This window comes from Pocillopora damicornis, chromosome 7 (assembly GCF_964200805.1).
Source record: "Pocillopora damicornis chromosome 7, jaPocDami1.2, whole genome shotgun sequence".
Lineage (NCBI taxonomy): Eukaryota > Metazoa > Cnidaria > Anthozoa > Scleractinia > Pocilloporidae > Pocillopora > Pocillopora damicornis.
In genome coordinates, this window is record NC_142676.1 from 19045857 (window position 1) to 19069817 (window position 23961).

At 37.0% G+C, this 23961-nt stretch overlaps 1 protein-coding gene across 2 annotated transcripts; it reads left to right on the forward strand.

Annotated features, from left to right (window-relative positions):
* The first annotated feature begins 23 nt into the window (after positions 1-23).
* LOC113674180 (nuclear RNA export factor 1) lies at positions 24-22218 on the forward strand. 2 transcript variants are annotated; one of them, XM_027190651.2, is made up of 24 exons: positions 24-207; positions 1303-1492; positions 2271-2409; positions 3333-3416; positions 3976-4083; positions 9298-9426; positions 10053-10122; positions 10976-11064; positions 11476-11583; positions 12214-12329; positions 12722-12758; positions 13220-13288; positions 13555-13610; positions 15432-15492; positions 15900-15958; positions 16126-16187; positions 17012-17127; positions 17370-17412; positions 18164-18227; positions 18731-18788; positions 18970-19062; positions 19697-19761; positions 19963-20023; positions 21783-22218. In XM_027190651.2, the coding sequence occupies exons 1-24, from the start codon at positions 123-125 to the stop codon at positions 21819-21821; spliced, it is 2001 nt and encodes a 666-aa protein (XP_027046452.2). In that variant the 5' UTR covers positions 24-122; the 3' UTR covers positions 21822-22218. The 2 variants fall into 2 exon arrangements, with proteins under 2 accessions (XP_027046452.2, XP_089068082.1); XM_089211956.1 differs by lacking the exon at positions 21783-22218 and having other exon boundaries at positions 19963-20245.
* The last annotated feature ends 1743 nt before the right edge of the window (positions 22219-23961 follow it).

A 23961-nucleotide genomic window follows, 5' to 3' on the forward strand; every position in this document is an offset into this window, starting at 1 on the left:
AGGAACCCCTTTTTTCTAGGAATGCCGCAAGCTTCCGCGCGGTTTGAAAAGAAGGCTAGGTTACTATTTCTACGGCAGAGAAGGGTGATATGCAAGATAAATGTTGAAGAGCGGCAAGGAAAATGGCGAAGAGTCTGTTTAATAAGGCTGTAGAAGACGCAGCATTAAGTATTTCTTTGCGTCAAGATGGATCCAGGAGTTTTAAAGGTACCCGACTGCATAGATTTTTATAGATACAAGTCTAATTTTGAAAACCAACTATGGCTATTGGTAGTCAATCGATGGTAAAGTCGACTTTCAACAGCTGAAGAACCATTTTAATTTGCGTCTACTTTGTGATAATCTGAGTTTTACTTGAACAGCAATAACCCTTAAGACCTCGCAATGTTCTTTTATGTGAACAGCAAAATAAACAGGTCAGCAGAGCACATCGAATTCAAGTTACCGGAAGGAAAACCCCTTAATTCCTTTTTTGAATACACTACATCTAAGTTATAGTTTAACTGGTTACTTTCTTTGATGCTGCTGAACTCAAGCATTAACCTGTGGGAAGATTATGTGCGACAAAGCGAACATTTCAAACGAGCAGATTCCGCGAAGTAAATGTATTTGTTAAAAAAACGGTGACACTGTGGGAACAGAGTGGTTTGAGTGTCTCCATCTTACCAAAAATTAAACCTTGGATTTATAGCATGGTAATGTTTCCATTTGCAAATGTTAGATACAAATCTGAATTAACCTTTTGAATATAAGATGTAAAGTATGTGTTTGTAAACAAATTTATGAAATTGTTAGATGTGAATCAGATTATGAGTACTTTAACTAGGAAATGATAAAGAACTCAGAAGGTATTGGGTATCCGATTATTCCTAGCAGGATTCTTAGGCTAATGATTGATAGCATGAGTTATTCAGTATGTAAATGTAGTATGTTATAAGTTTTAGTTGCACATTGCATTTCACCATTCCTGTTGCCTTATGTTGTCCCTAAGAGAGATGACACTAGATCTGCTGTGCCTGAGACTGATCTCTTATTTGTTACATAGCTTTATAAGCATTTTAGGATGAGAATCTGATCTTCTCGTGTTATTTTAAAAAAATTTTAACTCTGATGAACATTTTAGGGACATCTCAAAATGACAATGACCGTGATTTTTATTTTTTTTCGTTGATAAACATGACATGATCGCTGCTTTTCGATGGTTATGTACCTTTTTTTTCTAAAAAAAAGAGAAAAGAAAAAAAATATATTAAAAAAAAAAAGATAAAGATCTACAGTGTGTGGTCACTCTTTTTTTTTAAGAATTTGATAAGCCAGACAGGGGGCGTTCTTTTCGAGGACAACCAAGAGGCAGAAGCAGGGGCAGAGGGAGAGGAAGAGGTCGTAGTAGTAGCCACCATAGAAGCGATCCTCATCCTAGGTCACACTTAGCTGGTGATGATGATGATGACATAGACATGGATGAAGGAAGCCAAAGATCTCATTCAAGATAGTAAGTCAGAATAGTATTTTATTTTCTCCTTTTAAACCAGTTAAATATCAAAATAGACTTCTATTTAGGGTAAAGTCTGCTTTTATATATTAATACAAGGATGACAGTTACCATATTTGCTTGATTAAATGGGAGCTGACAGATATTAAATGTTAAGGATTTCTGGTGCAGCAAGTGGCCCTGCCAAGGGTCTAAAGCCATAAAGTCACCTTTTCAAAATTTACTATAGAGTTGACTCCAGTTATTGTGGACACTCTTTGGGAGGAGATTTAGTGTCTATAATAGTGAGAGTCCATAATAGCAGGGTAGGAGAGAAAAAAAATTGTTTTGCTTTTAAACTTATGAAGTAATATGTAACTACTCAAACATTAAGTTTCTATTGTGGCCATAAGCAAGAAATTCTCATGTGTGCCTTAAATTGAAGAATGGTTTCTTTGTTTTCTTTTATCTTAGTGTTGCTTTATATCATGTGAGTCAGGATTTAGGATGAAGTATTTAAGTGTCCGCTATAGCGAGAGAAAAAAACAAGTGAAATATCGCACTGGGGGGCATGAAAGTGTTCATATTTCCACAATAGTGAGTGTCTGTAATAATGGGAGTTTGTGTGTTTAGCCAGTGGAGCTGGCTCTTGCCCACAATGGTGGGGTGACTGTAAAAGCAAGGTGTGGGCAGGGAAAGAGTTGAGTGTAAATGTATACTGTATTTTCTCCATTTTCATAAATTTACATTGCATCACTTTTATTGATATGAATGTTTTTTTTTTTTTTTTTTAATGTAGCAACCCTTATTCCAGAAGACCTCCATCTCGTCGTGGTGACAGAGGAAGTAGTAGAGGTGATATAAAGTCTAGACTAGGGAGAGTCCCTGATGGAGCCACAGGAAGTCAAGGAAATAAGTCTGATTGGTATAAAGTTGTGGTAGGTATTGAAATAATCTACGTACAGTTACAACTACTTATATTTATTTTGTTCCTTCCATAATTTGGTTTTGGAGATCTTACTTGAAAATTGGCCTCCATATATTCCATTGGTATAACCTTGATTTATAATGGTAATAGGACTGAGTGGACTCCTATTCATGATGGTAATAGGACCGAGTGGAGTCCAATTCGGTCTGTAATCATACAAGTGATTAACAAAATTGGATGACGGTGAAGTGAGAGTCTGATTTGTTAATCACTAGTATGATTACAGACAGAATTGGACAACTTGAAGTCCTGTTACTAATCAATCAAAACTATGACAAAATTGAGAAAGAAACAAGACATCAGTTTTATGTTTTTATAAAAAAAGGAACAACAGCTAAGTTGGCAAAATGCAAGACAACAGCACATGCGCTAGATGCATTCTGTCCACTCATACAAGCATGATGTGTTGACTGTCCCTTTAGCTGTCCTATTACACTGTCCAATTACAAGCATGATGCTTACACTGTCCAATTAGTGCCCAAATCAGGCTGGTGATAGCAATTCAAGTTTGGGAATTTTGTTATACATTTGATGAGATACATGTAAATGATATAATCCTTGTTGCCATCTCCCCAGCATGTTGACCCTTTTGCTACTCTGTTTAAGTGTTCAAAAATTACTAGTGTGCATGAAAATTGGAATATTTGTAGCAATGGAGAAAAAAAAAACATCTCTGTTATTGTTTTTGCAAGTGGTATGGTAAAAATATTTCATTGCTGAGCACTGCTCTAAGCTACTCATATAATATGTAAGACATTGTGATTGGTGCATAGAGCGTTGAAATTTCTGTCAAGATGTATAATTTTTTTATTGTTATATTTCTTCCTTTATATAATTTTTCTATTGTATTCTATTCATGTAACTTGTCTATAGATACCACAGGGGAAAAAACACGACAAAGATTGGCTTATTAAGAGACTGCAGAATACATGTGAAGAGGCCTTCCAACCAGTTAGTGTAAGTGACTGTCAGTGAATACCTCCTCATTGTCAAGTGAATAGTGTTTTGCTAGCTGTATGATTGATGATCCCCAAGGGCATGAGACAAAGTATTATTTAACTCTGAGGAGCCAAAGGGACACAAAATCACTTCCTGTTTCATTGCAGTTTTGGTAGGCAGTGTTCTCCTTTTCAGGTAGTAACCAGTTACATTTACCGCCTGTAGTACCTCTTATTACCAATTAAAATTGCTTGGAATTCTTGAAAATTCAACAGGTAAAAGGATTGCTTTACTGGGTTGAAAATTTATTTAACCTGTCATGCTTAAAATAAGGGAGAACACTAGGTAGGGCAAAATGTTTCTTAAACAAATAAACTTTTCAAAAGATACATACAAGTGTATGTGTAGGATGTTTCAGGTAAAAAATGGCGGGTGAATAGTAATATTTTCCTCTGGCTGTAATTTTATTGGAACACAGGCAGCTGTACTCTGATTGCATTTTTTCTCTTTTGCTGGTGAGACCTGCCAGTAATTGAGATTGTTTTCAATAGCTTATGGAAAAACATTGTTTTTATAGTTCCATTCCTTCAAGGGAGAGTCTTCAGCCTTCTTTGTTGAGGGAAGTAAAGTTGCAGAAGCATTGAAAAGAGTTAGTCATAAAATAACTGTCAAGGATGGAACAAAGGTAATTAAAGCAACTGTGTGTTATGTACAGTACTGCTCAAGAGTAAGTTGATAATCTTGACTCAAAACTTGATCTTTGATCCTCAGCACAATCAAGGATTGAGAAGGGGGGATTACAATTCTTGCATGCAAAACGATAGAATAGAACAAAGCATTTGATGTGCAGCTTCTCTTTAGTCACACAGACCTCTTGCACATATATAAATATTTTCATGGTAACCAGTCAACTTGCCGACGGACCAACTCGCCGACGCCAACTCGCCGATGTATAAAATCGAGTAGAGACGTCGGCGAGTTAGTCGTCAATCCAATACAACTTATTAGAAGTTAAACATACAGATAAGTAAACGATATTTAGTAAAAAAACACTGGCGAACATTGGTGAACATCAAACAGAAGCTTAAACATCGGTGAACATTGGTGAACATCACCAATGACTATAACGAACGAGTTATTGTGCGACAACAACACCGTAAAGACTCATCTTGTCAATCGCTCAAATTTTTTAACGAAAACTTGGCTTTCTAGACGAGATCTTTAGTAAAATGCAATTATTTTTATTTGCAACAAAGTTTATAAGGATCTTAAGGCGAATAAAACGAAGTAAACCTCACCAACGACTCTAACAGCTTCAGACGCGAACGAGTTATTGTGTGACAACAACACCGTTAAGACTCAGCATGTCAATCGCTCAGTTTTTTAACGAAAACTTGGCTTTCTAGACAAGATCTTTAGTAAAAAGCATTTCTTTTTATTAGGCAATTACAGAGTAAGGTGTTTGGATTATGGGAGAAATATGAAAATGGTGAAGAACAGCGGCCCAATTATTGAAATCGATGTCGAGATTAAACGGACCTACAAGAGCAGAGTAATTGCATGATATACATTACTTTCACATGTTCATCTGATCTTTATAATAAATGGAATTTTATCGTTTTTATCGTAAATCAAACGTTCTCGATCATGAATAAATCTTTCTTTAAAGTTAAAAAAAAAACATGTGGTTCCGCGTGGTTGCTATGGTTGTCACACAATAACTCGTTCGCGTCTGAAGCTGTTAGAGTCATTGGTGATGTTTACTTTACTTTATTCGCCTTGAGATCCTTATAAACTTCGTTGCAAATAAAAAGAATTGCTTTTTACTAAAGATATTGACTAGAAAGCCAAGTTTCCTTTAAAATCTGACCGATTGTCATGATGAGTCTTTACGGTGTTGTTGTCACACAACTCGTTCGCGTCTGAAGCACTACGAAATTACTGCCCACTGACCTTAGAAAATTTCATATTGCTCCGTCCAGGCTTTTTATTGCGCGGCCGGTCTACTGCGCAAGCGCTGTGGTGTGAAATTTTTGAAACAAGATGGCGGACCCAGAGGGAAGGTCGAGTGTAGACTTAGAAGATTTCAAATTTATTTCTTTACTCGAGTATTCGGCGGATAACAGAAAAGTTAGTCGGAAAAAGCACTTACTGAATGCCCGTCAGGAACAATTTTTCTTACCCGAAGGACACTGTTCGTGTATTTTATGGGAAAAAAGTCCGAAGGAATCCGAAGAGAAACATGTGGGGATATTGTTTCTTGGAGGAGCTAGATACAATGAGCCGTCCTCGTGGGAGTTAGGGAATTCCCTTACTCTAATGGAATTCATTTTATCCAGTAGTGATGTTGAAATTAATTCTTGCAATGTGTTTGGACCCGATAAATTGAGAGGATCATCTTTGTTTCCCTTGCAAGGGAGTACGCTCATCAACGCACGGTCAAAGTTACCGCCTGATCCTGAGGAGTATGTTTTGCTTTTGTGGGGAGGGATAGATACGAGAACCATGACATGTACGAATGAGTTGATGAAAATAAATGTTACTGCTAAAGACAAGCAAAATAAAAGAACAGCAAGTGGTTCTAAAAAGATGCCCGAGTCTTTGAATTTTGAAATAGACTTGACTGCTTTAACTGGGAACAAAACACCTTCAACTGAAGGTTCAGCTTTTCAAATGGGAACAGTTCCTTCCCCAAGAACAGGGCATAGTTTTACTACAATTTCAAGTAAAAGAGCCATTCTGTTTGGTGGGGTCACCTTAGAAAACCGCCTTGAGGGTGTGGGCAATATCTTTAGGCAATCATGTAAGGATGGAAGGCTATATGCCTTCAACATTATGGAGAATTCTTGGACATGCTTGTCTGAGGAAATCCCTCCAAGAGCTTATCATGCTGCAGTGTTTCGGTCAGCAACAAGCACTCTTTACATTGCCGGGGGTATTCAACTGGCTGATGACCATGCAGTTGAGTATTGCAGTATTCATGAAGTTACAGCAGTAGAATTTAACTTTGCCACAAATACAATTTTGTCCTCTTCTGTACAATTTCCCATGATTGCACCACAATATTTGTCCTCGCAGGCTGCCACAATTTGTGATAATATCATCCATATTTTTGGTGGCTATCAAGCTAATGCTAGAACAATTTCTACTAAACCAAATCAAAGTTTCAGCTGAACTGGTAAAGACCTGTCTAACAAAAGGAGGTTTCTTTTTACCCCCAGCTGCAGCTCCCTCTGAATTCTCACTGGCATTTCCACTTGCAGAGGGGCTGTTGTCAGGTTCATGGGGCCTTTTTTTTCTTGGGCTTTGTCTTAAATTAAAACAGCAAATTGGGCAACTTCCCTCTTTCACATAGGAATCATGAGTCAAAAACACACAACATTTACCTTTGTCACCTGGAAACTTTAATTGACGATCGTTTCTGTTTCTCGATTTTTTGAAACGTTCAAGCTTTAAAATACAGCATCGACACAGAGACGGTGGATGCATTTCTTCCCTGTCGTTGCTAACATCTAACCCATCAACTGCTTGGAGCTCCTTAGAAAAAGTTACAGCAAGCTTCGATTTATGTCTACTTGTTGCTGGATTTGTATCAAAAAAGTGCCCGCATCGCAGACAAAACGAAGCCAACTTTTCCTTGTGACACTTGACGTCCATCTTGGACGGAACACTCTTAAACCACCAACCTTTTTTGTGAAATTAAACTATGTTCACGCGTGTGCACAAAGTAAAGAAACCACTTACTTTCCTCCAGAGAAGTCCAAAAGCAATGTAAAAGCTCGAAACCTAACCGGCATGGACCAGCAAGGTCGTTAAAACACAGATAATTTTACCGTTTACAATCTTTCAATCTAGCTTCAGCTGAAAATTTGACGAAAGCTTAAAAAATCTAAAACAAACCGCGAACAACACCGATCAACACTCGAAGGAACTTTTTACACTAAAACAGCCACGCTGAATCGATTGGAAACAACTGCGCATGCTTATAAGGCTCCATTTCGCTTCCAGTCTCTTCGCGCATGAATGACTCGCAAGCCACGCAGCGAAAAGGAAATTCGGCCGCGCGTCAAATAACAACAATGGAAGACTGAAACGAGCTAATTTGCATAAATGAATATTTATAAGGACTTTTCATAGTGTGAAGCTGTTAGAGTCGTTGGCGAGGTTTACTTCGCTTTATTCGCCTTAAGATCCTTATAAACTTTGTTGCAAATAAAAAGAAATGCTTTTTACTAAAGATCTCATCTAGAAAGCCATGTTTTTGTTAAAAAATCTGAGCGATTGACATGATGAGTCTTTACAGTGTTGTTGTCGCACAATAACTCGTTCGCGTCTTAAGCTGTTATAGTCATTGGTGATGTTCACCAATGTTCACCGATGTTTAAGCTTCTGTTTGATGTTCACCAATGTCCAATGTTTTTTTACTAAATATCATTTAATTTTCTGTATGTTTAGCTTCTAATAAGTTGTATTGGATTGACGACCAACTCGCCGATGTCTCTACTCGATTTTATACGTCGGTGAGTTGGTGTCGGTGAGTTGGTCCGTCGGCGAGTTGACCGTAAACCTATTTTCATAAAACATGAGACTCAAAAAATGGGTCTCCACTTCAATAACTCATAGTTACCCCTTTCACTCAATGAAGTCATCAAAAACTAATTTCTTTCATATATAACAATACTGCGACATTTTTATGCAGAAAGATAACAAAAAGAAAGAAAACTGTCACACAGGGAATATTGGTTCATTTAACACCAAAATAATTCTTGGAGCTAAAATTACCTAAAGAAATTCAGAGAATTGATACAGTTTGTAGACCTTTAACCCTTTACACCCTAACATCAGTATGCATATTCTCCATACTGTTCTCTATACATTTCCTAAGTTGCTGACAAGGAGAATTTGTTTAACAATCAAAAGCTTCTTTAGTTGGTGATCATTTCCTTTATTCTCGTGACCTCAATGTGTGACTCAGGGGTGACATTATAGGGAGAAAGCAGATGTGAGTCATACTTAGGGGTTAAAGGGTTAAAGTGAAAAGGTTAACATCAAAGCATCTCTTAACAGGCATCTCTTTAAACACTGATCATTGATGAATTTAGGGTGTAAGTTTCTTAAGAAACTGTGGTGCTGCTTCAGGGGGAGAGTATAACCTTTTGCCCTGACGAAGGGCTAACACTGGAAACATCAGCCTTTAAACTCTTTACAGTGGCCAATTTATATTTTCAACTCAGTTGATAGCACTAAATTACCCCATTAAAGAACTAGTTATGTCTGGTCACTGATGTGGTGTTTTTTAGCAATATTTCCCTCCTTGAGTTGGTAGAATATTCTGCAACCAGTGTATACATGTACATATATTTACTAGCAGTCAGTTTCATGTTATCAAGTGTCTGACTGTACATTGTCTATAATAACATTCCTTAATCATAAAAATTACAATTTCCTCATTTGTGATTGGTTTAAAAAACTCCTCTTTTCCACTAATTTACTTGCTAAGTTGTTATTGGAGAGTTTGTTATCAAATAGTTCAATAAGCCAATCACATTCAAAGTTGTAGTTTAAATCAACCAGTCACAACCACTAAATAATTTGTTATCTTTGTTAGTCTTTTAATGCAAATTTCCCCTTTCTTTTATGATCTGGCTATTCTTCTTTTTGCAGAAATTATAATTTTTATAATTAATTGGTAATCATGATAAACAGATCAGACCCCCACTGCATGGGTGTCCAATTTTGTTATCACTCATATGATTACAGACTGAATTGGACTCCACTTAGTCATATTACCATTACCATCAGACCACTGTTACCCAGCTAATAGCATCATATGAGAACCATCCACCAAATGATACTTCTACACTCAAACCATTTTCTGTTGTCTGTTTATCACATGTAGCTGATAGTAAGTGTGCGTCCCAGTGCTCCACCCCAAAACCAAACCAGTAATTTTCCTGTTCGTGAAGTTCATGATGGCAGCAGCAGAGGAAGTGATTCATTAGAGGATGGCACAAAACAAGTATTGAAGGCGAGTAATTTATGCATAACTATAGTTTGTATTCATCATCATCATTATTCTTGTTGTCGGCATTATGTTCATTATTGTGTTCTCTGGCATTGTTTAAATTGACAATTCTTTCATGAGTAACACTTCAAATTGAACTCTTTCTTGTCTATCATGTTTGGAAGTTACACAGTGACTGTACATGTAGATGTTGCACAATGGAATTCCCAATGGCTTTATTGGCGTAGTTGTTAGTTAACCAAAATAGGATGTAAGCTGTCAAAGCTTTCCTGTAAGCGAAGAACAATCCTGATGAAAAATTTGCCCACAAAAATGAGAAAAGTAAACTATGGAAATATAAGATAGTATTATAAACACTAACTAAAAATCCCTTGGGTATCATTGTTCATGGTTCATAAATTTTATGGGTCAACATTATTTGCACTTGAATGTTTCAATAATCTGGTGACCAAGAACATTTACAGTTGATACACTGTCAGGTGCCCCAAATGTTATTTAAAATGGGACAATGGAATTAATCTTAAGAGACTGATTAGCAACCGTAGTCAGTAGCAAATTCATTCCTAAGTTCAATTATTAAGTCTCTAATAGCTGAATTGTCTTCTCTTTCACTGTTTCATAAAATGTAGGATTGTCTCAGTAAACGTTATGATATTACAACAAAAGCACTTGACCTCTCTGATTTGTTTCATGATGAAGGTATGTTACACTTGTACTTCTGTGACTGTATGCCAGTTATGTCTTATCTAAAGAGTTGCATGGAAAAATACTGTAAATGACAACTGACTTTTTCAGATTCTCCTTCCAAACATCTTGTAATTCTTTGTAAAACATTAGGAGAATGAAATGTTGCATCAAAAGTTAGGGTTTTTTTTTTTAAATACAGCTTAAGTCCTAGCCTCACCTTATTTGTTCTAAGTTGTTACTTGTAGCTACATGTATTTTGAAATGTCACATGTGAGTGTGTTTTGAAATACCCTGTTATTTCCCCTGCCAAATCCTTTCATAGTGAAAAATAAATACATTAGAGGAAGTTCAGTTGTACTGAGTGTGCAGAAAGTTTAGGTTTAATGCATATTATTTGCAGTTTTTAATTTGAATTACACAAGCACTGATGGATTTGATGCAAACCTAAAACAGAAATTTCACGATTGTACATGGACAAGATTGTGGAGTGCATTTTTTCCATTTTAAAAAGTTTCTTCATGCTTATTTATTCCAAATTTCTTACAAAATCATTTGGTTACCTGCACTGTATAGCTATTGTGTTACAATGCATAGCATTAGGATAACTTTGCACACACAAATCTTTATTATCTTGTTTACCCACTATGTCGTTCAGCATTTTTTTTGTCATTCAGCATTTTTTCAAACCTTCTTTAGCTTTTGTAGTGCTTGGCAAGAAAAGCTTTATTCGTGGTTAGTAATGTATGATAACTGCCTTGTTCAATTTTCGTAAATTCTCCTACAAAGGATGTGTAAGAAATGTAAAACAGCAGTCTCATATAATTATGTATAATTATAACAGTTATGTTTATTTTACTTCTAACAGTGCTGAAATTAAATAACATACAAGGAATACTGGCAAGATATTGGCTGGCATCAGGAATTGTGAAAATTATTGGAGAGAACTGCCCTGAGGTGATTATTCAAAATTTATCAGTTAATTAGATACAAAATGAACTAGATTGAAGGACAGGTTCTGGAAAGTTGAGGAGAGTGAAAAATTCACTAGGTGAGATAAGCAAAACTTAAGTTCTACACTAATATGGCATGTGAAATGTCTGTCTTGTGAAACTGCTTGCTTAGAAAGCAGATTGGTTCTTTGGGGTCAGTTGAGCCCTGGTTTAGAGACAGAAGAAATAGGGTGTGATTCAATTTCCTTTGTATTCACTTGTGGTTATTTATGCTAAGGGAGCAATCTGCAATCATTATACATATATGTCAACAGAAGAGTTTGGAGATTTAATCAGCAAGTAGTAAACAAAGTTACATCACCATCACCATTTGTTTACCTCTGTAAATATTTCCCATGTCATTCGTTCAATGTAGGTTCAGTCACTTGACTTAAGTAACAATCGACTGAAGAGCTTGGATGGCTTTAAGGACCTTGGGAAGGAAACATCAAACTTAAAGCACATCAAGATCTCCAATAATCAAGTCAGTAGCATTTTTCTTAAGGAGTTTGTAACCATCACCTCTTCAGTTCTTATGTTTGTGTGATCTTGAATACATATAGATAATGTGCTTTCTCTTTTTATCCCTGGTTCAGCAAAAGAACTGTACGGAAAGTCACAGAAACTCTGGCTTAATTTATTCTTTGTTTGAAAATTTTTCAAACCAATTTTATTTTTAATATCCTTTGCCTTTTTTCATGTTTATTGTAATTTGAAACAAAAGGAATTCTGAATCTAACTGGCTTGAGAAATTTAAAACAGAGAAAAATTTATTAAGTTACATCAAAAAAAAATTATCCAAAAATACCACGTTTCTGTGATTGTGCAAAAGCCATTTGCAGAAAATACCCGGTATCTTAACAACCTTCTCTCATTTTTCTGTGTGTTAATGGTTTAGAAGCTGTTAAATATCAATTTTATATGTTAGCATTGCGTTAAAGAGTTAGGACACATTTACACCATAATTTAGAACCAAATCTTATCCCCTTGTGCAAGCTTTTTGAATTCAGTTGACAAATTTAACATGAATTTGTCCAATTGCACTCAGAGGTGGAAAGTGCTACATGTTACATTGTATAACTAGCATTTATTCACAGTTTTCAAATTATTTTAGCTGAGAGCTGTAGAAGAACTGGACAAGATAAAGTCCTTGAGTCAGCTTCAAACCATTTCGCTTGATGGAAATCCTCTTTGTGATATATTTCAAGACAAACAAAATTCATATATCAGGTATGTCTTGCTAGTCTATCAGCTTCAACTAGAATGTTATTTTTGTTAACCATTTTTTGATTTTCTGTTGCCAAATGGCCACTTTGACAAACCTTGTGTTTGGAGCAATGCATAGTAAATTTCCTACCTCTTGAAAATTTACTTGTTTTAAGTGTTCAATTCACATGGAACTGGGCTTACTGTATGAAATTTGAGATCGCTGTAATTTTTAACTCAACAAAGTTTTATTCAATAAGTGTCAAGTCCATTCTTCTGCTAACACTCTACATGTAGCTCTAGGGTCAGCAAGCAAACCCAGCCTTTCCTTCTCATGGGATTATTCCATAAAAAGCTTCCATTGATTATTATCAGTTAATATCAGTCTAACAGTACATTTGCTGTGTTGTATTTAGTGCTATCAGAAGCAGGTTTCCTAAAGTAACCACTCTGGTAAGGGATATGTTTTTTTTTTTACTCACTGTATGTTCAAATGATTACTATCTTTTAGTTTTGTCCAAATTTAATTGCAATGCCTGTGGAAATTTACTTTGTTTATATATATTTTAAAAAAAATCCCAATTATCTTCAATTGCTAATTAAGAAGATTAAGCAAATGATTGCTTGTTACAAAATACCAAACAATAGCTATACACTGAATAAACCCAACAGTTTTATTTGACATTGCGAAAGTTATTTACTCCTTGGGTAAAATTTGGTTTTCATTTACCTCTGTTTACATGTAATTTCTTTGCCATTCTTGGTAATGTAAGCATGGTTTTTCTTGTGTAACTATGGGATTTTGTCTACCTGGTAATGTATCTTGTGCAACTGTAGTGGGGGGGGGGGGGGGGGGTGTGAATGGAGTTGAAAAAAATCTTGTACTAAAATATCCCCTTTGGTGTTATTATCAGGATGGTCATGAACTTCCTCCACCAATAGGATTTGACCTTCCTTCTGAAGAATCTCTCCCTGCTTCGAAGGTACTTTGTTGTTATATACATCGCATGTGTTTTTTTGTTGTTGTAAAACTAACAACTGATTTAAGTAAACTTGTTGAGCTATGATTGTGCATGTAGGTGCTTGGTCCCACTGATTCTGTGTTTGTCTTATTTGTCACAATGTATATGTGTGTGGTGATTGTGAATGAGTGATTGTTTTTCTAGCTGCCATCTTTAACCCTTTCATTTCATAAATCTGACCTGTCCAGTACTTATCAATTTTATTGTTTGATTCATTTGATTTTTAGGAAAGTTTTTTTGGTGATCTGGCAGTTAAAGAAATGGTGCTAAAATTCATAGAGCAGTATGTAGCTCATCTTTTTATGTATAGCCAGAAAATTTAGATTGTGGTCTCTATCTTAAACATGGCAACCATATTGCAACAGTACAAAGAGCTGAAGCCTCTGGAGACATAAAAGCAAGCTCTTGAAAGTGAAAATTCAGGGCAACATTTGTATTTTATGCAAGTGTTTTGGGGTTTTGAGGTTTTTACATATCCCAGTGAAATGGTAAGGGACATGGAACACACACACACACACACACACACACAAGAGCTAAAAATGTGGTGGAATGATCCAGCAGAAAGGCTTTTCAATGAAATATATCTGATCAACAACCAAAAAAATTATTCAACACTGAATTGTTATGTAAATGTCAAATCTAGCTGCTATTCCAAAGTAAGGCCGTTTGATTGAATATCTTCTTTATTCAATAGTTTTTCAGTTCAGCTTTTCAAATGAATTCCCTAAGAGATAGTAAAATTGGATTTGACCAATGAGCACATAAAAAAGTGATATAATTTGATTCATGTACCTCTGGCAAAAATTGAAAATCATCATTTCTCCATTAAAAGTTCAAGTTCACCATTAAAAAGTCCAGGTAAAACTTTCCACTGTAAACAAAGCTATCAAACTTAAGGTAACAGAGGAGAACGGCAGCAACAATTACCCTCACTTGCTTTTTTTTTATCTGTAACAATGAAGGAATTACCTAAGATCTGTTTTATCACAGAATTTGGCATCTTGCTTATGGGTGATGGCAGTGATGGTATTTGACAGCATTTCCCTAGACACTTCTTCCCTTTCCTTGTGCAGTGTTGTTGTCAGTTATTCCTCGTGAGTCTCTACCACACAGCAGTTCTAAATAAGGTTTTCCTCCTGTTGACAAGAACTGCTTCACCATTTTGAACACATCATATCTTCTGTTGAGTGTTCTTAAACTGGAGTACCTTCTCAGCTAAGGCTCAGAGTGTATTTGCTCAGCTTGAAAGAGATTCGTTTTGGCTGGGTCAGACCAAGCATGTGATGGGGTGGTACAGGCAGATGTGTACTAAACCCCAGCTGGTCTGTTTAAACCCATGACACGGACAGAGCAGACTCAATGAATCAGTTTGCCTCTATTAGTGTCCGTGTCTTTCAAAAACATATAACTGTGGTACATTACAGAGATGCTATCCACAAGTGTTCATTATATGAACTGGTCAACAATTACAAGGCACCTATACCTTCCAGAGTTTTAACCATTGGCTGCAAATGTCAGTTTCTGCTGTGCATGTTGATTCTGTCACTGCCATCAACAAATGCAATTTCACAGCAACCTGTGTTGTCTGTTAAAGACATTATTCCAAATTATGCGTCATGACATAAATTGTAGCTGTATTCTCTTTTGGTACCAATGATGGCCTTGATTTGACTAATCACCTCAATGGTTATTTCTTAACCAAAAGTATAGAAAAACAGAGAATATGCATTCCACTTCTTTCAGGTGGCTGTTCAGAGTTTTTAAGTGAAAGACATTCTACATAATTCTTTGAAGTTTCTGAGTTCTTCAAGAGCCCAATCAAAACTTTGATTTGAGTATTCACTGGTTTAATGTAATCTGGCTATTGTGAATCAATTAAAACTCACAGGTAAACTGCCATTTAAGGAATATTATCGCAGAAAATTAAGCCCCAACTAGTATTTTACTTTCTACTTTTTTCAAAATTGAGTTTGGCTGGGAGTATTAATTTGCCATTCATCATCGTGATGTTAAAACATGAGATGTTTTGAGTATTCTTTGATGTTCAAGGTGGTGCCCCAGTCTGGCGCAATCTACCGGGCGCAACTTTATTTCTCCTTTTTAGATATTTTAAGATTTATGACACAGACAACAGACAAGGCCTTCTTCAAGCTTACCATGATCAGGTAATGGATTGTAAGAAATATCCAGTGATTATGACTTGACATGTCTTTCAGTCTTAGCTAAAGGGGTAGCTCAGAGAGGCGAACATGTTGCTTGTCCCTCTTACCCAGTTTCTCTTAACTAGTACCTTTTACTCAGTCCCTCTGAAGCGGTTCTTACGCAGCGAAAAAAGATAATCATCCCACTGCCTCGTAAACCCTGAAAGCGAGGCGTGCTGGGAAAAAAATTTCTCGCTGATTGCTATTAACTTGCGACACGATTTCGCCAAGAAAAGGAACTGCTCGTAATCTACCAAAATCGTGCAAATGCCCCGGATGAGAGTGAAGAATTTCTCGTGCCCCATGCTTGAGAGAAGGCTAGTAATCTTCTTGCAACGACACTGATTTCGGGACAATTTGGTTTTTTGCAGGCAATATTTTCCATGTGTGTCAATACAGAAGCATTAGGGAAGGATCGCGGTGGTCAAAGGTCAGTGTGTTAGTTTAGTGAACAACAGCTGTATTCAAATCTTCCTTAATGAATAGGTCAAGTTACAGCTGTATGTTAAAACTCAATAAAAGAATCATCATCAGCTGTAGTTGTGTTATCAATTGGAGTCTTTTGTGCATGTCAAATTTGTTTTATCTCTTGACCAGGGCCCCTTCACTTGGTGACTACTTGAAGTACAGCCGAAACTTGAAAAGAGTCGCTGACCCAGGTAATGTTAACAATTGCTAAAAGTTGTTACGTTTGTACAATTACATGAACAACATTCCATGAAGGAAAGCTATGTTTTTCGATGACCCTGCTGCAAATCTCTTAGATAGCTATTTGGAAATCACATTCTATCCTGGCCTTACGTATAATGGAATTATTTAGTTTCATTTACTGAGTTGATAATACATCATATGGTTTTATAATGTTAATTAGCCACCGTAGAAAGTTTTTAAAGCTGATTTTTCGAGCGTTAGCCCTTCATCAGAGCGAATGACACGGTAGTTTCGAGAGGGGAAGTGTGTTGGACAGCCATTTGCTAACTTAACCTGCCTAGCAGTCGGTTCCGTTTCCTTCTAGCCTATCAGAGTCACGCCAGAAGAGGACCTGAAGTAAAAAGAGCAAACAAACAACACGCCTTTGCGAAGCTCCCATATGGCTGAGAGGAAACGGATGTGACTTGTACAGGCTGCAGAGCTGACGTGATATACTCTTTTGTTTCTTTTTCAAAGATTTGTGAGCGAGTAACGTGCCGATGTTTTGAGCTGTTCTTTGTCCTTAAAACGGGCTTGGGGGTTTAAAAACGGCATAGAGTTAATAAAAAAGCCAACGGGAACAATTACGGTTTAGGATCTTCTTCTTAGTTGCCCAAGCGTTTTAAGTTGTGATAACATGGCAACGTCGTGTTCGCTTTGAATGAAAAAATCAGCTTCAACCTGACGAAGACGCGTATAATAGCTAGCAAATCGTCACAGTCAATAATTTTGTTGTGACGCTGTTTTGTGAGAGACAATTGTACGTTCATTTAACAATGGACTTTGTTTGCAGAGCGTCGAAGCAGTTTTTTGAAGCACTCAAAACTCTCTGTTGTTGCATTTTTGAATGAGCTGCCCAGCACAAAGCATGATTTGTCAAGTTTTACTGTCGATGTTAGTCTGGCCTTGGTAAGTTATTGCACCGAAGTACTGTTTGTAACAATCTACTGTAGCTTAGTCCATTCTTATATATGATTGTTTTGTATTTTTGCGTAATTTACTGTACTGAGTTGTTCTCGTTTAGCTAACATCATGGGTATTTTGCCTCAGTGAATCCTGGCATTGATTCTTGTTAATTGACCCCTTACTTCGCTTTTAGAGACCTGCAGATTTAACAATAACCCTGATTAAATGCTATGTTTTTCATCTAGCCTTCCTGCTTGTCCTTTGCGGTCAGAGGATTGTTCTTAGAGAGTAAGTAAGCTATCTTTGCTTTATTTCCCTGGACAGGGCTCCGGTGGGGAACAAGGAAAATAACTGGGAATGGGGAGAAGGAAAATGGATATCTGTTCACCGTCCCAGTCCACCGCTTTTTGTCGCTTTTATTCTGTTCCCGCTCTCCATTCGTTCCTCGCCCATTCGCCCTCATCTCAATGATAAACTTAGTCTCAACCTACCCTAACTGTTTTTTAATTTGGTGATGTTCTAGCAAAGTCAATGTCAACGTTGCATCAAAAGCATCGAACAACATGCCCCAAAACAAAACAGAAATACAATGTCTCGCGTTAGAGCGCTTTTCAGTGAGACGTATGCACACTGCATTTCACGCTGCCGTCAATCATGTCGCGATCCTCTCTAGAAAATAACTGTAACTCCTCGCGGAGTCCAAAAGGGTTCATTTTTGGTTCGTTTTGTTTTATATTCGTATTCTGTATTCCTTACGATAATGGTTGAAGGCAGCTCAAAACGCAGCTCCAGAGCTGTTGTGTTATTGAAAGAAGGAGTAAAATGAGATTTATTCGGGAAGAAGTTTATTTGTGTCGAGCATGAAACAAAACGAACATAGGAGTAATTTTCTTGGCATGTATTTGGTATCCGTTCTAAACCGTCAAGCATACATACAGCTAAAAACTCCGCTAATGTTCACCATAAACTTACTGGTAGTGTCTTCATCCGTCGATTTGACTTGAGTTAAATTTAACTGAATGTTTTGATATTTCAACAGACTCTAAAACATTGAGGTCTTTTACAAGAGTATTTATCGCTGTTCCTGCTGCTGGTGGAAGCGCGTAAGTAACGTTCAAAGTGCAACTGAGTATCAATAGTATTGTAAAGAGTTAGAGGTAAGAAGCTCGCTTGGTGTGGAATATTTTGACTTAATATGATCCTAAGTTACTGAAGAGCTTGATCTTACAAACAGCAGGGCTTGGAACATGAGTTACATACGAGAATAATATGCAATATTCCTCTGTCTAATGAAATGGTACTATTGTCTATTATAGGGTGGGGTAATTGTATTGTATTCAACTGGACTCATTATTATTTATTGCGAAACAGCACAGTAACAGAGCACCAATCAACGAAGAAAGAGGCTTGTAGAAAATACTTTTGTTCTCTAATTTGTGGTTGTGAACCTATGTAGAGTGGACACGAAACTTCCTCATAGTACCCGAACTGAAAAGAAATTTTACCCCCTACAGTTAAAAGCAATCCCTTAAAACTGCTGTAAATTTTCAGTACTTAGTTATTTATTAGCTAAAAGTTCCTAATCAGTAGTTTTTATATATTTTAGGTTGAGTATAATAAATGATGAGTTGCATATTAGCCACGCTTCGCCTTCTCAAGTGCAGGTAAGCAAATGCATGTAACTGTTAAACAGAAAGTAAGAAAATTTAACGCCTATCAATCTGTAAGTCTGAGATTTTAATCATGTTTGGACGACAAGCGCTCTGGTTCGTTTCATCTCATACTCATCGCTAAACGACCAAAGATTGTTAGGTAGTGAATTAACTCTTCTTTTCACCGCTTCAGGGTGCGGCTGTTGAAAGTACGATTGCCACCAACAGCACTGAAACGTTACAAGTCAGTTCAGCTGTTCTTGGTTTGACATCAGCAACAACACAGGTAAAAAAAATCGCTTTCTTGATGATGTGGGAAGAGACGTTTAGGGATATGGCATGGCTTGTCTCTCCGTTTTCTTTCCCCTCGTTAAGTTTTTTTCCGCGAAGATAGATGGTATGCTCTTGTCGCAGGTAGCGAGAAGCCATATCTACAAATCTTTATCCCGATATATCCTGGTTAACTGATGACAAAAAACCAATTCCAGTCTCATGTTCATGGTTTAACTTAAACTTTCATTTATGTGTCATGTTATCGCAGCTACGAATCGCTGCTTGGTCTGCCATTTTTGGGAATCACTCGATGTTTTTTAGTAAGTTACTGATGCTTTACACGCTCCAGTAATCTATAATTTAATTGTAGTTCCCTCCTTAATGTGAATCGGATATAACTTTGTTTGGCGAAAGAGGTTCTCAAGGACGTCATGTTGATACAATTCGCTACTAGCTGAATTCTTGTCGCGCTATTCAGGGGATAGTCATTTTGGCAACTTAAAATCAACTCCAGACTGTGTGCGAGACAGCTTCTCAAATTTCTCACCCGCCGGTTTACTTCCTGTTTAAAGTATCTTTAATAATACTTTTCTTAATTCGAAATAGACAACTTTCTAAAAATCAATGAACTGGAATTCGTTTTGCAGCAGCAGCAGCAGATGATTCTCCAGTTTGCAGAGCGGTCGACAATGAATGTAGAGTGGTCATACAAGTAAGTAGCATCAGAAAAAGCGTTGTTCCTCAAAGCTGTTAGTATACCCTCGATAATGACCATTGCTAAATCTGATATAACATTGTAAGCCTAGTTGTCCTTAACTAGTACTCAAGCAAATGTCTGTCAGCTATAAGGGAAAACCTGTTACTCTGAATGTATGCTAGTACCCTTTTGCTGATGGTTTTTATTGCCTCGTAGGTGCCTGTCTGAAAATAATTGGAACTTCGAGAAAGCCGCAATGGCGTTTTCTTCATTAAAGGTACAGTCGATTTCTGTTAAATTTAGCCTCGCACAGGATCATTTCTCCTTTGATTTCCTTCATATAGTTTTTTGATTAAATTATTGAGAAGATGCGCCAATCACAGCCGTGGAATTCCATCTAATCGCAGCTGAACACAACAGTTTATAGGTGACGCAACTCAGTTGACCTCATCGCCAGAAGAAAACTAGCAGTATGCAGTAGAAACGTTATGATCCACATCCGAAGTGACCACATCGTGAAACAAACGAGTGCACTCCTCTTTTAAAAGTGTTATTCACCAAGATGATAAACCACAACTTATTTTACGATATAAATTCTTTTGTATTTTAAATAGTGCAGAAGCCTCGTAGATTTTATGTTCTTCACCACAAACTACTTCTTTTCCGTTTTAGGATAGTGGGAGGATTCCGTTAGAAGCTTTTGTAAAATAACTCCAGGCAAAAAATGCAATGCAAAATGCAAAATGTAAAATGCAAAATGCAAAATGCAAAATTTTTATTAAGGGAAAAAAAAAAGGAACAAAAACTGATCCGAAAGTTATTGCGAAGATGCGCCAATCACAGCCGTGGAATTCCATCTAATCACAGCTGAGCGCAACAGTTTATAGGTGACGCGTACTTAGTCGACCTCATCGCCAGAAGAAGACTAGCAGTATGCAGTAGAAACGTTACGATCCACATCCGAAGTGACCACATCGTGAGACATACGAGTGCACTCCTCTTTTAAAAGTGTTATTTCATTAACAGGATGACAAACCACAACTTATTGTACGATATAAATTCTTTTGTATTTTAAATAGTGCAGAAGCCTCGTAGATTTTATGTTTTTCACCACAAGCTACTTCTTTTCCGTTTTAGGAGAGCGGGAGGATTCCGCCTGAAACTTTTGTAAAATAACTCCAGGCAAAAAATGCAATGCAAAATGCAAAATGCAAAATGCAAAATTTTTATTTAGGAAAAAAAAAGGAACAAAAACTGATCCGAAAAGTATTGCGAAGATGCGCCAATCACAGCCATGGAATTTCATCTAATCACAGCTGAGCACAACAGTTTATAGGTGACGCGTACTTAGTCGACCTCATCGCCAGAAGAAAACTAGCAGTATGCAGTAGAAACGTTACGATCCACATCCGAAGTGACCACATCGTGAGACATACGAGTGCACTCCTCTTTTAAAAGTGTTATTTCATTAACACGATGACAAACCACAACTTATTTTACGATATAAATTCTTTTGTATTTTAAATAGTGCAGAAGCCTCGTAGATTTTATGTTCTTCACCACAAGCTACTTCTTTTCCGTTTTAGGAGAGCGGGAGGATTCCGCCTGAAACTTTTGTAAAATAACTCCAGGCAAAAAATGCAATGCAAAATGCAAAATGCAAAATGCAAAATTTTTATTTAGGAAAAAAAAAAGGAACAAAAACTGATCCGAAAAGTATTGTGAAGATGCGCCAATCACAGCCATGGAATTTCATCTAATCACAGCTGAGCACAACAGTTTATAGGTGACGCGTACTTAGTCGACCTCATCGCCAGAAGAAAACTAGCAGTATGCAAAAGAAACGTTATGATCCACATCCGAAGTGACCGCATCGTGAGACAAACGAGTGTACTCCACTTTTAAAAGTGTTATTTAATTACCAAGATGACAAACCACAACTTATTTAACGATAGAAATTCTATTGTATTTTAAATAGTGCAGAAGCCTCGTATATTTTATGTTCTTCACCACACACTATTTCTTTTCCGTTTCAGGATAGTGGTAGGATTCCGCCTGAAGCTTTTGTAAAATAACTCCAGGCAAAATTCAAAGCTGGATTTAGATTTTTCATTTCATCCAACAGTTCCTTTTCCAACGTCCACGATTTTGTTAACATCTCTCTGAACTGCATGCTTTAACTTTGTTGCAGTTGTTGTTGCTATTTTTAAGTTATAAATTCGCGGTCGTTGAATTTTCTACAGAATATCCTTGTAAATAATTTCCTCAGCAAATCAGTATTAGCCTAGTAATAGCGTTCAGAACAGCGTATTTTATTTGTTAGCATTTAGAAGTAGACTTTCTGCAACTGATTTTTCCAGGTATATATTGTTAACCCGAGCTTCACAGGGACCAGTCACCGCTGTATACACCTCTTGATGTTATTGTGAAGAAATGTTGACAGGATTAAAGAATAAATTGATAACGAAGTGATCCTCATTGTGAACTGGTAAAGATAAATTACAGGAAAACAGGATTCGAAACCTTTCCTCCTGAGTTTAAGTTACAAAGTAGACTTCGAAACCATTTGTTGAAAGAAAGGCAAAATCACTGTTTCTATAAATCATATTTTCACCTATGGCTAAAAAAAACAGGGATGAGATGAAGGCACAGTGTTATTATTTCATTAACACTGTTCAACGGTGAAGACAATAGTTTACATGGACACCCTAGATCCATTATCCCGTGGTAAGATGAGCTGGAGCAACTGTGTTGTGATCAGTCATGCATACTATTCCTGGATAAAACTGTGAGCTTGTGCAACCTTAACCCCGTGATGCTAGTTGGGTTGAGAAACATTGTCTCCTGCAAGAGAGTTGCGCGTTCAAAACCTTAAACTAAACGTGCTCCCGTCACTGGTGGCATGAGGCCAACAAATTACACTTTGTCTTGATATTTCTAAACGTTTAAAAGCATTCTAGAACAGCAAGCATCAGGGACATTTAGATCAGAAAGTCCAACCTAGACTAACACCTATAGGTTGTAAACTACCTTGGGCAATATGTTTACCCAACAGAACCGGTAAGAGCTCAGTGACATGATTGTGGTTACTTTGCACTGCCATGCGAGTTGGCTAGGGGCAGAATGTAGTAAGGCACTAGAAGCTTCGTGTACTTGACCAATGTGATTCAATGTACTTACAAGAGAGATTCCTTTGTGCAACCTTAACCCCGTGATGCTAGTTGGGTTGAGAAACATTGTCTCCTGCAAGAGAGTTGCGCGTTCAAAACCTTAAACTAAAAGTGCTCCCGTCACTGGTGGCATGAGGCCAACAAATTACACTTTGTCTTGATATTTCTAAACGTTTAAAAGCATTCTAGAACAGCAAGCATCAGGGATATTTAGATCAGAAAGTCCAACCTAGACTAACACCTATAGGTTGTAAACTACATTAGGCAATATGTTTACCCAACAGAACCGGTAAGAGCTCAGTGACATGATTGTGTTTACTTTGCACTGCCATGCGAGTTGGCTAGGGGCAGAATGTAGTAAGGCACTAGAAGCTTCGTGTACTTGACCAATGTGATTCAATGTACTTACAAGAGAGATTCCTTGTTTGCACCTTTGTTAATTTTGAACATAAAGAGAAGGAAAATGAAAGATGTGTGTTATTCACCATCCTACGTCGGTCTGTATTTGGAAAAAATTGTGCCCGAGGACTTGCGGCCTCGAGCGGTACACAAGACAGTAGGCAGAGTTTTTCCCAATATGGACCGACCTAGGCTGGTGAATAACATTTTTATTTTTAAACCTAAACAAATTATCGCAAGAAGAAACCTGCATAAACTGAACAATTTCAAGCAAGTAGCGAGAAGAGAGAACGGAGGCAATTCATTTTACAGAGAGAGGCTTTACCGAAAAAATTTTTATCTGCGTGAAGATGAAGGTGATTGCAAAGGTTTGTAACATTTGTCTTAATTTGACATCAATTAGGGAGCGCGTGGGAAAACACAAAGTGCATGTCAACTTTTGAATGAACAACAGCACTGGTTTTGCAAACAAACTCGAGTTGGATGACTATCAAGACGATTTGTCTTCAAAAACAGTTCTAGTAATCTTACGGAAATTATTAACTTCCATCGACGATTAATATACGAAGATTTGCCTCTGTTCAGTTTTCAATGGAAAGGAAACTCACTGTAAGTAAATTAAAATGAATGTTTTGAAGCTGTCAGA